Genomic DNA, 17,055 nt, shown 5'->3' with positions numbered 1-17,055 from the left:
ATTCCCCAGATTTTTTTTTTTAGATAGAGTTTAAGTAGAAGGAATAAGACTATGTTTTAGTCTTTGCTGGCAATTTCTAGTGGCCCTGTGGAAAGCTAAACCCCCAGAAGCCACTGTCTTCACATCAGGAGTGGTTAAATATCCTCAGGATCTTTCCAACCATGGAGCTGAGTTCACTTCTACTCCAAAGTGCACCAAGCCTTTTAAGAACAAGGGCTGGGGATATAGATCTGTGTAGAGTACTTGCCTGGCATGCATGAGAGTCTGGGTTCCATTGCCAACATGGTGGCAGTTAAGAGAAGTTTTGAAATAAGCCTTGTGAAAAGAGACTTGTTGCCCAGAATTTGGGAGCACTTCAGGAGTCTCAGATCCTAGCATCTCTACTTGATTCACTGGCTCCAACAGGCTCCCAACAGCAGACGTGGTCTAACCTGTTTCTAAGGGATCTGGGCTGATGTTCACTCTCCAAGTGTGAGCTACTGTTTGGATTTATTGTCTTTTCTATGGGTTCTCATGGGAAACTCATGCTGTCTCTGGTCACATGACCTTAGCTGTGCTGGATCTGGACTGACAGTTTCCTCTTTGCCCTCTTTCACAGGATACATCCCCAGCTACTTAGACAAGGACGAGCTCTGTGTCGTGTGTGGTGACAAAGCCACTGGGTATCACTACCGCTGCATCACGTGTGAAGGCTGCAAGGTAAGCACCCTGGGTGCCCAGCACTCAGCTGTACCATTTCTGATCCTTTCCTGTGTTAATTCCCAATTAACATCAAATCCAGCATTCGTGGCCTGTGACCAACCAGGGGTCTGGTGCTGCTCTTCATGTTTGACACATTTCAGAACTGAACTCTTGGGGTTGGGGCTCAGTGGTAGAGTGTGTGCCTAGTACATGTGGGGCGCTGGGTTCAATCCTCAATAAATAAAATAAGGATATCATATCCATCTACAATTTTTTAAAAAAGAACTATTTCACCAAATTGTAAGTAACTACATGAAGTTTTGTGAGAGTGTGACATCTGGTTTCTTTACCTCTCCAAGTATTTTTAAAGCAGGAAGAAAATGAAAATTTTTAAACTTTTACTGTGAGTTTTTTTTTTTTTTTTAATGCATTTCTATCCCAAGAAAATGCCATTTCTCCTCCCATTTTATCTGCAGTACTGGAGGAGACAGGGTCTGCTCTGCCGCAGGCTGCTTCCACCGTTCATCTGCATGAATCTGTCCACTTTTAAGGGTTCCATTAGGAAATATCTTTAAGGCTACTTAGACTCAATTATGTTCTGAAATTTATCCAAAGTGGCTTTCTGTAAAGGCTGTAGTAAATACCTGATGGATAGCCAGACTAATTTTATTCTCTGCAGACCTTTCTTAAGATCCTTGACAAGAACATACCAGTAATCAGCAGTCAAAAGCGAGCCTAAATTTGCCTACTTAGAATCTTTGTCAACAAAATTAATCTTTATGGAAAACATCTTTTGGCCTGACAACCTAGCCAGAAAAATAGTCTGTCATAAAAAGCTAAAGCCAGTGCTATATCCTTCATTCATCTAATGCAGTATAAATGAAGATATATTTAAAAATTGGGGACTTTCAAATTTTCTTGACCTTTTTTATATCTGAAATTTAATTATCACAATATGTAAACTAAAATTTGTACAACTCCATTTTCACCCATCTTATCTCTTCTTCTTCTGATACCCTATTCCTCCTCCTGCTAACCCCCAAAATTAACATGTTAGTCCATTACAAACCAAGGTGTATTCCACTTCCCTAGTGGAATATTTGCCTTGCATGAAATTTGGAAATGCTTAGAAGTCTGCTTATAATGTTGACATGGTACATCCCCTAAGGTCCCAAGGCCTTTTATCTGCAACACTGTTGTTTGAGACCCTGTTACACAACTTTCCATTCATCCAGACCCTTTTGATCTGGATGCTATAGTTCTTTAACAAAGACTGGGCTGAAGGTTGCCATTATGTCCATGAAAATAACATCTTAAGGAATTTCATGAAGCTAATTACAAGTAAGTCCTAGCTATTTATTAATTAGGAGACTTGTAGTCTCTCTTAAAAGCACAGTTTTATTGGCTTGATTTGAAAGTCATAAAACCATGAAACATTCTCTCATTCCAAAAACTCAGTAATTGAAACTAGCCTTCCCTCCCACCACCACCAATTAGCCTCAATTCAGAAGGCTTTACCTGACTGATTATGCAGCATTGAAACTCTTTTAAATCATTTCATATGGCAAATTTTGAATTCTGGGAGAGAATCTAATGAAAATTCCATTTAATACTTAACTCCCCAAAGTGACTCTCCAGACTGAATATGCCTTATAGAGCACTAAATGCATTACCAGCAATTGACTTAAAGGGCGAACTGAGCTTATTAACCCATGTCCCTGCCTCGCTAAAATCAATTTTCCTCATTTCTCAAAACCACTGGATGTTTGGGGCTTGATTCAGCTAATGTTTCTTTAAAAAAAAAAAAAATCATGTAGCACACCTGGTATTATGCAGGAGGATGGCAAGTTCAAAGCCAGCCTCAGCAACTTAGCAAAAACCTGTCTCAAGAAAAAAGAATAAAAGGCTGGGGATGTGGCTCCTGGGTTAAATCCCCAGCAAACACACACAAAAAAAGATCATGTAGCAAAGGCAGCTTTCTCAAATCCTGTGCCTGTATCTCCATCAGAATTCTGATTCTGGGATTGCCTCCATTATTATCTAGAAAGGAGCCTTCCTTGATGGGGGCAGGCTGGTAATGACAAATTGGGAAAAAGTCAGTTTTTAAGAATGGCAAAAGATTTTTTTTCCCCAAAGCTATGCTTCACATATTGCTTAAACATGCGATTTTTTTTCTATGGGATAGAACGTTGTCCTTTTTTTCTCTAACAAAAGTAAAATCTTTTGGAGATATTTTCTTGTGCTAGTTGTTAATTTTTTTTCTTCTACAAAAGATGCATTATGTTGCTCCACAATTTTCTAAGACAGACCCAAAGCTTAAGAGCTTCCCAAATACTGAACTAGGAGGGTAACACTCAGCTCCTGATGTCACTGATTGGCACATCATCTCAGATCACTAGAAATAGGTCCATCTTCTCAGGATGTATTGAAACTTCTTAAAAAGGATACCTCTACTGACCAACAAACCAATGAAATATGTCATCATTCCATAAAACCTCAGAAAGGCTTTTGTCATTATATTACTCTGAGTGTTGAACCCAGGGACTTAGGGATTGGGGGTTTAGCTTAGACCATGTGCTTAGCATCCCTAAAAGGATTTTTTAAGTAGACTATTATAAAGATCTTCTATTCAAGTGTGCTTTTATGGGCTGGGGATAAGCTTAGTTGGTAGAGTGTTTGCCTTAGGGCACAAGGCCCTGGGTTTGATCCCTAACACAAAAAAAAAAAAAAAAAAAAAAATCAACTCTTGGTTTTTTTTTTTAATCTTGTCACTTTTTAAGATGAAGAGGCCAAGCATCTTTATATTTAACTGAGATGAAGTGGTCCATCATCCTATGAAAGTATGCCTTATTATAGCTCAGGAGGGTATAAAAGGAAATAGGTCCATAAAGCACCGAAGAAAAGTCATCAAATGTAGGCACAGGAAAGATGGCACAATGATGGGTGTAGCAAGGCACCCCCAGCCTTTGTTCAGAATAGGCAAAGTCGAAATTATTTCACCCATCCCATTAGAGAGTGCATAGAATGGCCCTTGGGGAGAAGTGGGGCTCCCCTTATTCTGGCTTTCACACCTCACCCACTCATTAGTGCTGACTCTTCAGGATGCCCCCAACCCAGTCCTATCCTTGGAGCAGGCATCAGAAAGAACATGAGAAGAGGGTCACCCCAGCTTTCTATGGAGAAACCACCTGCCTGTCCTGAGCGGCCCAGTCCACATCCTCACTGGCTGTCTTGGACTTTCCCACCTCTAGGGAAACAGGTTGTGCTGGCCTCCAGTCTGTGCCCTGAAGGTTTTTTTAATTTTTTTCTTTTACGGTTATAGATAAACAGCATGCCTTTATTTGTTTAGTTTTTTATGCAGTATAAGGATTGAACCCAGTGCCTCACCCATGCTAGACAAGCGCTCTGCCACTGAGCTTGTGCCTTGCATCTTGCCTGTAATCTCTGGGTTTCTTTAGCCCTCTTCTGTCCTCCTTGGGGGTGGGGGTTGTAGCGCAGCTTACATTTCACTTCTGTGACATGCTCTGACATTGACACTATTCAGGAATTGCCCACCCTGAACAGCAACACTGCTGCCCTCTCACCCAGCTGAACCGTGTGTGATTCCATGGATCCTGTAACTGCATATTCACCTCACGGAACCTCATGAACTTGAACAATGCAAATAGTAAAGGATTTACACAGGCCCCCAAATCAAGCCTATAAGTCTCAGTCATTTTTCTTTCTGCTTTGCCAACATAACGTCCTATGTTGGACCTTTTCATTGTAAGGAAGCGCTTTTGTGTCTGTTGAGGAATATGCAAAGTGGGCATATGGACGTCACCAAAGCCAAAGAAAATTACCCAGGATAACAAAAACGTGGGCTGAAGCTGGCATTTCCGTCCCACCATTTCTCTAACAAAGAGAGAGGCCCCCCCCCTTTAAGTTTCAGCAGTGAACTCCTTCAAACTTGCCAGTCTGCCAAGACAGATAAAAGAAATGTTTTGGAGGGGCAAGTGAGGGGGGAACTAGTGATATTCTGTTCATTCAAATAATACAGTAAAGTCATTTCATATCACGTAAGCAGTTAAGCAAAATAAGATTTGGATTACAACTCCGGGGTTGCAGGTCAAGTTCCAGCATGAACTTACTGTGAAGCAAGCAACTGAATCTGAGTCTTAGTTTTTTAATCCCAATGATGGGGACATTAAGAGTACAGCCCCACCCCCAGGGTTATGGGGAAGACAGAAGGACATTCGTGTCCACAGCACTTTGCAACGTAGCCCTCACAATGAGTGCTGCCATTATCAGTTCCTGCAATTTAGAGTACAGTTGCCAAGACTTCAGAATCATGTCCAGAAAGCTTCGGGTACAATCCCCTTGAGCATGTTATGTAAGTCACCCAACCCTATAACTGAATAGCATCCTTCAGACAGGAAAAACAAATTGAATTTGTGGGTGTATGTCTACAGACATTGAAGAAAAGAAATGAGTTATGGGGGAAATGTGACAGAAAACCCAGAATTTTCTTCTAAGTGCTGTTGTTTGAAAGGCTAAAAGAATTGGCCATCTCAAGAGTCAAAACAGGAATTAAACTAAATTTCTAAAGGCACTTAATGCATCTACTTAATTACCAAGTAATTGTTAATAAGTCTCAAAAGCATTCGGCTCTTTTAATCCCCAGTCTAAAGTCCCCCATAGCTTAAATTCAACATCATCGCAACACCCTATGAAATAATTTATATTATTCAATGTATAGATAATAAAAAAGTGCTAGATTCTCCTATTAGCTTCATTTCCTTGAATAAATGGCAAAAAAAAAAAAGTATGGATCCTGCAACCCTATGACATCTCCTTTAGCTCTTGGGGGTTCACTTTGGGGCTGCCATCCTATATTTGAGGATGCAGAGCCAGAGACCCAAATACAGGTTAAGGTCCAAAACAAGATCTCATAGTTATGTGGATCCAAAATTCCAGAATTGTTAACTAGAAAATATGAAACTGTTATCTGAGGTTTTTCTTTTTCATGTAGGGTTTCTTTAGAAGAACAATTCAGAAAAATCTCCATCCATCCTATTCCTGCAAATATGAAGGAAAATGTGTTATAGACAAAGTCACGCGAAATCAGTGCCAGGAGTGTCGCTTTAAGAAATGCATCTATGTTGGCATGGCAACAGATTGTAAGTAGAACTTCTTCATTTGCTTCCTCTTTGAGGAGTGTTGATTGGGGGGAAGGGTTTGGTGCAAGATCAACCAGACAGAAAAGCAAACAGGAACCCCTGTGTGCAGAACCTGGTGTTCCCGTTCAGGCTTAGCTCTGAGGGGGATATGTGGGAGCCGTGGACCCCATCCTACTTCCATCTTATCAACTCTCAAAGTATCCAGATGATGGGGGAAGGAAAGGGGTTAAATTTATCCCTGCTGTGCATGCAGCAACAGATTGCAGCACATTACAAAGGAGGGGTCTTGTCCACTGACCCTGATTAGTAACTTCTCATACCCAGGGTTCATATGCTCAGAGCCCTGGCAACTTCCCCTTATTTTTCCAGAAGCAGAAGTTGGAATTTACATTATGGGCATTCTTGGAGATGGGGCATTGGTGGAAAACATCATGTTCAAGAATTTCTGGAGAATTCAGTCAAGTGCTACTGCATGAGTCATCTCTCAGTGGCTTGCTTGTATTTTTAGCCATAAAGACATTCGAGCCGAAGTTGTCCTGCCCAGTTTTCCAAGTGCCACAGCATATGGTGATAAGATTAGCCCTTGGGGGGTCTCTCCTCCCTACACTGTGCAAGGGATTTATACCAGTCGCTTCAATTAATCCTAAAAAGAATAATTATGTCACTCAGCATGTGCAGCTTCCCTGCCACCAGGCTTCAGTATCAGTGATTTCTACTGCCATTAACTTTTGCACATCCATGAGTGATTGCAACTATTAGTTAAAAAGGAAAACCGAGAAAAGAAAATGCAGTAAGGACTCTTCCTGATACAGGAGGAAATACTCATGGCTTATGTTTATATGATAAATAGAATTCTCTCAGGAGGAATGAAAAAAAAAAATCCACAGAATGTCGCACTTTGCTCAATAAGACAGGGTAGAGAACCTTCCAAAAAGGAAGGGGGCTGGGTTAGGGTGTTAGGCTGGAAATCCTGAGTTAATCCCTACCTCTGGCTGTGAATGTTCCTTATCTTTTAAAGACTTTAGCCCTTGCCAACAATATGCCCAGTAAGAATGTGTGAATATGATTGACTTGGAACAAAATGCTTAAATGTGTCACTACAATGAACCGTTATTACTGAACATCTATTTCATGGTTTCATTGGGAAGATCTGAAAATTTATGGGGTTAAAAAAACTCAGTGTTAATCCTACTGTAGAAATAAGTTCTGAGTGTCTCTTCCTGCTCACAAGGCATGTTACAAGCTCAGGCATTATAAGCAGAAAAACTTCTGTTCAAGTCCCACAACTGCCACTAGCTAGCTGGTGGCATACAGCCTCAGGTTTTCCTTCTCTGAAATTAGTGTCTACCTCTGCAGGTTGTATCCAGGGTTAAATTAGATAGTGTTTATCAAATGCAGCAATCTCTGGCACACTGGGAGCATTTGGGAAATGGGACTACAGGTGTTATTACCCTTTAGTAAATGAGCCAAATGACGTAACAGGGCTCATTCACATTTTTCTGCATTTGTAAATGCTTATATGACTTTGAAAATCCAGTCCGGATCATCTGGGGTTTGATGTTCTATTTGTGCATTCTCCAGGTATCCCAGTTCCCCTCCTCCTGCTACACCTGCTTCTTTTCTTTCCCTGCTGAGTCTTCAAGTAGCTCTAGAAAAATGATGTTGTAGAACTGGAGTCAGGAACCCTGGGCCATGAGCTGAATTGGATAACATTTAATGCCTCTTCCAATTCTAAAAATACTGACTCTGGAATATAAGACCTGAGCTTTTCCATTCCACTGGTAGCTACTGAGTCTTGTGCAATGGTTTTGGTTTAGAAATTAACCACAGAAATAGAGGTTTCTTATTACCTGTTCTTATTATTTATGCAAAAAAGGTTGTAGCTACATTTACTGATTACCTACAGTATATTATCACATTGCATACCTTGTACAGTGGGTATTATTGATTCCATTTCACCTAAGAAGAAATGAAATCTCAGAGAGCCGGTCACTTGCCAGCGGTCACACAGCGAGTGGTGGTAGTGTTAGGATTCAAACCAAAGTCCTTCTAGATTCCAAAGACTAGGATCTTTACCATTGAGGGTTGATCAAGTCGAAAATAATGCATAGTGAGTACCTGTGAGGTCCAGCCATGTTCCAATTAGCCCTTAAGGGGTAGTTTGATTCTTTGTTTTGGGGGTTTTTGTTGTTGTTTCTGAGGAAGGAATTAGGAGTCTCCGATTACTGCTCCAGGACATTTTCCTTGACCTGAAGTTCTTTAAGGCAGGTGGAGAGAATAGAAATCCCGAGAGTGAATTCAGATTGGCTAGACAGATGTGCCTGTGACTCTATGGGTAGTATAGATCACATCTCTCTGCAAGAACTATATTCTATCACATTGCAGTGCCCAGTGTCCAAAGTTCCCTCAGGACATTGAGAACCTGCCTGGGCATTGAGAGTTTGCTCCCGGGATGATGGTGGACAATGGCTAGTCCATGGCACTTTGTTACCAAAGGGAGCAAATGCTTCAATGTGACCCCCACACTCCCTTACCAGGCCATCTGTGCCATAGTGGCCCCTCCCAGAGGCTCCAGGACATGTGGGGTACCCTGTGTCCTGGGAGCATCTGTAGATCTCATCTTTCTCTCCCTCCCAGTGGTGCTGGATGACAGCAAGAGGCTGGCCAAGAGGAAGCTGATAGAGGAGAACCGGGAGAAGCGACGGCGGGAAGAGCTGCAGAAATCCATCGGGCACAAACCAGAGCCCACAGATGAGGAATGGGAACTCATCAAAACCGTCACCGAAGCCCACGTGGCCACCAATGCCCAAGGCAGCCACTGGAAGCAGAAACGGAAATTTCTGGTAAGGCTTCCTTCCATGGCTCCGGATCAGCTACACACCAGGTATTTTCCATCTCAACTCGACTCGTTTCCATAGCTCAAGGATGTGGCCATTATTGTCCCATTTTATTGATGGGCCCGATTTGAATCCTGGCCCTGCAAGTTTCTTGGCCTCTGAGTTGTAATCTGCCTATGTGAGACCTAACGGCCTCTCCTACCATCTACTCTTTGTGATTCACTGAATTCCGTTTCTCTGGCCTTTGGCCTCAGTTTGCTTTTGCTGTTAATGAGGCCTGTCCTGGAACAACTCATTGATAAACTTCATTACCTGCCAGCTTTCCCTGTCCCCATTCTCTGCTTCCCTCACATGCCCACTGTATACATTCTTAATCCTTAAGAATAGCCTTTAATTCCATCCCTCAAATATATTTTTATGTTAGTGATAGGGCACTTGCCTATGAAATCCTGGGTTCCATCGTCAGCACAAAGAAAAAAATCATGTCAGTCAAAAATTTTGGTGTATATCTATTTTGGGGTGCTGGGGATCAAACCTGAGGTCCACACTAGGCAAGTGCTCTACTGCTGTGCTACATTCTCAGCCCTCTAGAAGTCAAAATTTTTAAAGAAATTAATGGAAGACTATGAAAATAAGGAAGTAGGGACAGAGGGCAGGTGTGTAGGAAAAACAGACTTTTCTAGACCCTTGAATATTGGCATTTAATATTTTTCTAAAAGCTGGCAGCTGTGAAAGCCCTCCCCACCCACTGCTCATTTAGACTTCACAGTTCTTGACATTAAGCTGGGATCACCAGCCCCATTTTTTTTTTTTTAAATATGCAAACTGGGCCCAAAAGCTCACTAGGAACTTCTGACTCCAAGTCCAAGCTCTCTGCCCACCTCATTAGATGGACTCACCATCTCAGAGACTGATCCTGTGCTTAAGCTATGACACGAAGCCCTGTCTGAGCACCAGGCCAAGCTCTGGCATCAGATAGTCTATAAGTCCATGTCCCTAGGGAACATCCAAGTGCCTGCCCATCTGAACAAGCAGATACAGCGGTATCATTGGGCTTGTCCCTCAACATTTTAATGCAACAGTATTTTTAAAAATCATAATAACCTTAGAGTAAGTTTTTGCAAAGAAAAAGCTTGCACCTATCCACCTGCTGTGAAACCGTGGCTTTGATGGCTGTAATGAAAGGACAATAGCAGTATTTTGTTAATGGTTCCCACTAACAGCAATATTTAACAAAGCCTTACATGACCTTTACTGTATGTCAGGCACTATTCTAAGGGTTTTGCATACATTTACTCCCTGTACCAACCCTACAGGTAGATACAGAGGACATCCCCACTGACAGAAGAGGGGACAGAGACAGAGAGGTTTAAGAAATGTGTCCAAGTTCCCACAGCTAGTATGTGGTGGTGGCAGGTACAGCAGGCTCTAGGAGCCATGCTCCTCCCTGGCCACCTGCACAAACTTGAGAAGCCTCCCGAGCACACAGCACCTTGGAGGGGCCGCCTCATAATGCCTTCATCATGCATCCCCACTCCCACCCTATGTATTGGGGGTCTAGCAAGATAGAGTCTTGCCTAACCCTACTCCTAAATCCCTCCCTTGCCCAAACATGTCAGGCATAAATGAACATTTAGAAACCACTTTCAGAAAAGCTGGGCACAGTGGCACATGCCAATAATTCCAGCAACTTGGGAGGCTGAGACTAGAGGATCAAAAGTTCAAAGCCAGCCTCAGCAACTTAGTGAGACCCTGTCTCTAAGGGCTGGGGATATGGCTCAGTGGTTAAGTACTGCCCCCCCAACCAAAAAAAAAAAAAAACTTTCAGGCCTAATGCCACATTCTGACTTCAAGTAGTGACCAATAATGGAATTCAAGCTGAATTCCAAGCTTGATGGAAGATTTGAGACAAATTCTTAAATTACCCCTGGGAGAAAAGTTAACAATTTTATTTACTTTCAAAAGAAAATGGATACTAGTCTGTCACTAAAGGAAGTCACTAAGCAGCTACTCTGTGCCAGGAAGTGAATATGTCAGCTACATTCCAGTTCAGGGAGCTAAATAGCTAGGGATGAGTACAGGGACAGAGTGCTTATGAATGAAGTAGGAGGACTTCATTTCTCCGAGTGCTTAAATAGAAAAGGGCTCTCCGAGGAGGTGACATCTGAGCCATGTCTGCAAGCTGAGAAACAAACCTATAACAGAAAATATAATCAGACTTCTCCGTGGTTTCTTCATCAAAGGAGAACCTGTCTTGAGTCTGTACCCTTAATTTAGAGCCTTCTGCCAGTCATGGGTCTGACCATGTGCAGAAATAACCAAGAAAGGGACAGCATAGCATGATTTGCCCTGAACTTTCTGGCAGGGCCATAAGATGATCCATGCCAAAGAGGGTCTTGTTGAGGATACCGTCTACCAAGCAGTCTCTTACCCACCTGTCTCCCTCCCTGATGATGCCGACTTGAAATCTTTTTGTGGATCCTTGATCAGGTCAAGAAATTGTCCCTCTTGATCCAAATATAAATAACTGCTTCTCTAAGCCATTCTCACAGGGGGACATTAGAACTCCGTTACTGTCCCAGTGATCTATACCATCACTTTCATTTCTAGCAGTCCATCAGTCTGTGCCTGCATCTCCTAAGGGGGGGGGGGTTGGAGACCATGTTCTTTTCACTCCCACCCCGAGGGCTACAATTATTCTCTCCTCTTTGAACCTGGGCTGGCCTATGATTCCTTTAAATGGCACATTAGGGCAGAAGAGATGCTTCTAAGGTTGTATCACAAGTGGCTTTGCAGGTCCCACTTGGGTCTCTTGGAGGAAAATCCAGGTCCCTCTGATACCATACCCTTGTGCTGGAAGGATGCCCAAGCTAGCCATGCCCAGAGGCCACTTGTAAGGCAAGATTCCCAACCAACCCAGACACCAGAAAAGTGAGTTTAAAAAAAAAAAAAAAAAAAACCCTCAGATGATAGCAGCCTATAGAGCCATTCAATGACAGCTGGATGAGGGGCTGGGGATTGTTTCAAGCCACTAATGAGGGGAGGGGTTGTTACACAGTAATAGATGAACACAACTCAAAATTAAGTTAAACGTACCATTTCCCTGGTCCCAGACATATTTATTACATACTCCATACAAAAATTAAGTGTTTATGCTCAGAGTGAACATTCCGCCTTTTGATCAGTGCATTATTCCTGTAAGGACGTTAAGAATCCTTTCCTAGAGTTGGCTTTGTTACAGGGTATACATGTACCGAAAGGTGTCTGGGAACTGAAGAGGCTTTTATGCATTAGGGTTTGTACCTCCTGCATGGCGGAGTCCTAACCACCCACCTCTTGGGTGCTTTCAACACTGTTCCACAAATTATTTCATGGATTTTTATGTGATGTCCAATCTTGTTTTGGAAAAATATTTGAAAAGGCCTATTATGATAGTAATAGTAATAGTAATATGGGGGATTAAAAGTTATATTGTCATAAAAGCTACAAGTATTCACTAATCTGGAAAAGTAAGTTAACTTAGGCCCCAAAAGAAGCTACTTCATCATTTTTTCACTCTAGGACCAGATAGAAAAAAAAAGACGGGTGGTTTGACCTGGGTTTCAAATCTATATTTGAATTTTGAGAAAATTAGAGTATTTGGCCCATGAATAACTTTGGCACAAGCCATGTTTTAAAACCGCTTCCAAAAGCACTGAAATCATGTAATTTTCTAGTTTTCTCAAATCTCTGAGGCTACAGAAAAGCCCAGTTTTACCAACAATTGGCTTGTGAAATGTGATGACGGACAGCAAGGGAAAGCTGGTCTCTCCACCAGGTGTCCCTTCTGGGCCTCCCTGGGGCAGGGACACCTTTAGTTTGACCCCTCTGTTGCTTTTGTAACTTCTAAATCAGTTATCTCACTTCTGTAAGACTCAGTTGCCCTGTGGCCTTCCAGATGGCATAAAAGCAATAGATAACAATAGGCCAGGCACCATTTGACCCGTTAACCACATAGGTGGTTACGGTGTACATTCTCCCTCCCAGGAAAAGTGGGAGCCACTAGTCATGTCCCAAGTCTCAGGACCTTGAATCATAATCTACTCAGCCCTCCAAACATGCAAGACAATACCCTATGAATACTCCGAGATCCCATCCCACTCTACATGTGCCAAAGAGCTGCCAGGTTAAGCCAAGAAGTCTGCCAAGAGCCAACTAGCAGCATTTCCTGCTTACCACAAACAATAATCATGAAAGAGTCACAACAGTAAGCCAGTAGGTAGAGATTTACATAACTTTGGCCACCCAGGTGATAAGCCTACACTTGCACAAAAAAAAAAAAAATCATCCTTACTCTCCAGAGGAGGCACTCTGGCTTCCCTATTCCACATTCTGTGCATCTTTAGCCCTGAGACATATCTTAAACTCTATGTCTTTCCCACTGCAACCAAACCTATCGGTGTTGCCAGTGTTTTCCTTTGGCGCACACACACCATAATAACCACAAATATCACACCTCTCTCCTCTTTACACCCCTTCAGTGGCCATCCCTTTGCATTTAGAATAAGCCTGTGTCCTCTCCATGGGCCAATATAATGGGACTCCTACCTGCCTCATGTCATTACTGGGCTCTACCCATCTCAGCCTCCTTTCTGTGCTGGTGTTTCCCTTAATTGTCCTTCCCCCAGGCCTTTGACATTCTGTAAGTCAAAGCTTGCACACTGCTTTTCAAAGGGTCCTTGACAAGACCAGAAGTGACAGGGTATTATCACAGACTGAAATTTATTGGTCAATGTATTTTTCTTATCTATTACCCGTCTTCCTCAGGATACAAGTTCCTTGATGCTGCATTGTTGAAATCTCATCATCTAGATCTAGACCTGGCCCATAGTACTTGTTCATAAATATTGGCTAAATAAACATTGACACATTTATTCATTCCATTAAATAATAAGCATCTGTCCTCCACCATTTGGACGGATGCCTTGTACATAATAGGCAAAAATACATAAGGCTTATTCCCAACTCCTTTGAGAAGTTTGTCTTTGATATGCACCTACAATTAAAAGTGATAGTAATAAATGCCTAGTGCATGTGGGGGGGGGGGGAATAAATGTGGACTGCCATGTGTGCTCTCAGGTGAGGGAGAACTGAGATCATCTTGCAAGATGTCTAGGAAGAGACCGAATTTGAGTAGGGTCTTGAAAAATGTGTGGGACTTTCAGAAAAAGGCAGTGTCTAGAGAGAAGGCAGCCGGGAAATGAGAAAGCATAAGGCAAGTTGTGGGGAGACAGGGTGAGGCCAGCTGGCTGGTCCAGTATATGTCCATTTAAGACAGACAAGAAGCCAGAGAGAGTTGGAAGGACCCACCCAAAAGCAAGCAAGGTAGCTGGACCCACAGAGGCAAAAGCGGGCATTCCCAAAGGTCCACCTGCAACCCAGAGACCTGTCTGTCCCTGAACTAGCATAAATCCAATATTGTGTATGTGGACAAATGGATCTCATAGCCTTATGTATCACTGCATGAGCTACAGTAAGATACCTAACAGATCCAAGTGATGTCAAAACACATTTTGTCCTTGTAGGTGAAAAATCTTAGTGGAAGTCATAAACAAGGGTGTATTTAACTCATCAAGTACCTATATATGTAGATTTTCATAAATGTTTTATTTACTTATACATTACTTATATATATATTCCATGTATAGAATATGTATTTTTTCTATCTGAGAACCATTATGGAGATAAGCCTTAATGAGATAATAGAAGACTTTGGCCTTGTATATAGTTTATTCTAGCGATTGTATTTGCCATTTAATATGCAGAGACTTCAAAGTTGCTTTTTCTTCTACTCTGATATATTTTTACCCAAAATAAAATGAACCTCTCATGTGTTCATAGATTTAATTAAAGTTGCTACATTTCTTTGCATAATTTCAGTCCTTTTTTCCAAATCTTTGGAGGGGCCATTGGTAGTGATTCAAATACACTATGTACCCACAGATTGAACGGGAGTCATTAGCACTAGCATCATTTCAAAAGAGACCAAATTTCTCCTTTCTGTGCAATCAGATTAGGTCTATCAGTATTCAGTGAGGAGATGGATCCAGAGAGGCCCAAACCATATTATATGAAGTATTTTTATTTCTAAGAATATTCCTACCTATATAAAATATATTCTGAAGTTTTATAACACTCCCTACCTTTTCAAATGCCTGCCCAATTTCATCAATTGAGCTCCATAACAGACTTGTGACATAGAAGAGGTAAAAGGAGCTTCATTTTCACAATGATAAGGTCTTAGAGCTGTCAGGTCTGAAGAAAGCACCAAACAGAGCCTCTCAGAAGAGGAATCCATGTACCTTTTCCCTCAGCTCCATCTGAGGAGGAGGAGGAGGGACGGGAGCTGTCCAGGTGATCATTCCACCCATTCTGTCTTCAGAAAGGCCACGAAGCAGGCTCTCTGTGGACATTCCATGCTAACAGCTGCCCCAGAACATAACCATTTACCACTAAAACATCACAGAAACCAGGTTTTATCCACTCACAGGCACCAAAACAATAGCATAACATATAAATTAAAAAAAAATAAAACAGGAGAACCTACTAGATAAAGGCAAGCCATGCAAATGTGCTATGTGATACAGCATGTATCAAAGACCTGTCCTGAGATGGGCACTATAACACCCCAGCCCCACCCCCACCCCACCCACCTGCAGGGCCTGGGCTGACACTGACCTTGGCAACAGAGTTAAGACTCATCTGTTGCTTTTCTCCTGCTGAAAGCTACATGTGAGTGGCAACAGGAGACAGGAGGGAGGAAATATGGTAACTAGGTTACTCTGCGCTGCATTGGGTTGCCCCCAAGCCCTTGCTCTCAGAGTCCAGACCTATGGCATCAGCATGTCCCGGACACTTAGAAATGCAGATTCTCAGTCTCTACCCCTGCCCTACAGAGTCTCAAACACTGAGGGAGGGTCTCAGAAGTCTGGTGGTTCTGGTGAAGTTTGGGGGTCAGTGCCTGGCCAGGACCTTGCCCTGGGAAGTACTGTCACTACTCTGTAAGTGAGGGCTTGGGTCCTGCTCAACTCACTCTAGGGTCTGTTCCTGCTCTCCCTCCTGCCTGCCCTCTACCCTGGGTACTCCTAACTATGAAGTGTGGCTTTAGGCAAAGGTGGCCACCATCAGGCAGGCCACAGATCTGTGATCTCTTTGGTGACATTCAAAACTTCCTGAAGAATAGGTGGAGAGGTGGGCAAAGGCAGCCTGAAGAGTAACACATCTGTTTCCTGGTAGTGGAGCATAGGGGGAAGAGCCTTGCAGAGGGCTGGGCAGGTGAGGGATCCTGGAAAGGCTGCTGCCTGGAGTCAGGGCCACCAGGGCTCACCTTACCCTGCCTGAGCCCTTCTGTGCTCATCTGCAAATCAAGGCTTGGGTGAGGACCACCTGAGATAGGGCAGTGCAGCGGGGGCTGCCTCACCTCTAGTCCACAGATTGTGGTTATTAGGATCACAAAGACAAGAAAGGACAGTGGGGAAGACTGTTCCCACAGGAAAAAGAGTGACAATGAGAGAGAGAGTGAGGGAAGACAATACAGAATGAAGAGCTAGAATATTCCCATGGAACATGTGCACAAGTCACCTGAGGGATGTTGGCAGGGAACAGGGGAGTCCTGACTAAAACACTGATTCTGCACCATCGAGTCTGGGGAGGGGCCTAAAGAGCATCTCCAGGGGACACCCATGCAGCTATACCACCCTTTGAAGGGAAAGCCTCAAGTAAATAGCAGAAAAATGCCCTAAGGATACTGAATGACAAATTGGCCCCACTGCCCTAAGGTGCGCACAACTGGGTTCCCTACAGGCAGCCTAGAGATGGCCCCTCTCAGTGCTTGGCAGGATACCACCTTATACTAGATTCCGGACCACTGAGAGGAAGGAGCGTGGGTCAGAAACAAGAGTGAATCTAGTTAATCTACAGGGCACCATTGCTAGGGAATAGCCAGCCCATCATATGGCTGCATCCCTGCCCCACTGTGCTCACCCCCCCCACACACACACACACACAGAGAATGTACAGCGCTCTAAAAACACCATCCCAGAGACTTAGGTATGCACCCTTTTGTGCAGGCAAAAACAGACCCCAAGTGCCTGTCTCCTCTGCCTCCTTCCTTCTTTTTCCTACTAGCTCATTCTTTCCTGCCCCATCATCTGAAGAGCTTACCCACTTGAGCTCCTAGGCTGAACCTTGGGAACACTTCATCTCTGGAATTCATCATGCAGTGAATGGGGGCACTGGCTCAGCAGTCCCTCCCTCCTTCCCCTCCTCTCTAGCAACCATCCTGAGAACATTATCACTGATGGCTGATTAAGGCAATGACCAAGACATATCTTTGTTCC

At 43.1% G+C, this 17,055-nt stretch overlaps 1 protein-coding gene across 3 annotated transcripts in view; it reads left to right on the top strand.

Moving 5' to 3' along the window:
• Thrb (thyroid hormone receptor beta) overlaps positions 1-17,055 on the top strand; it is a 372,625-nt gene that overhangs the window by 342,472 nt on the left and 13,098 nt on the right. For all 3 annotated transcript variants that reach the window (XM_071619528.1, XM_071619521.1, XM_027923190.2), the window contains exons 5-7: positions 599-699; positions 5,693-5,840; positions 8,478-8,683. In XM_071619528.1, the coding sequence (XP_071475629.1) occupies positions 599-699; positions 5,693-5,840; positions 8,478-8,683 (455 nt within the window). The remainder of the gene's footprint in view (positions 1-598; positions 700-5,692; positions 5,841-8,477; positions 8,684-17,055) is intronic.

The sequence above is a fragment of the Marmota flaviventris genome, chromosome 1, assembly GCF_047511675.1.
Source record: "Marmota flaviventris isolate mMarFla1 chromosome 1, mMarFla1.hap1, whole genome shotgun sequence".
Classification (NCBI taxonomy): Eukaryota; Metazoa; Chordata; class Mammalia; order Rodentia; family Sciuridae; genus Marmota; species Marmota flaviventris.
The sequence above is the reverse complement of the archived record's forward strand: the minus strand, read 5'-3'. Positions and strand labels throughout refer to the sequence as shown.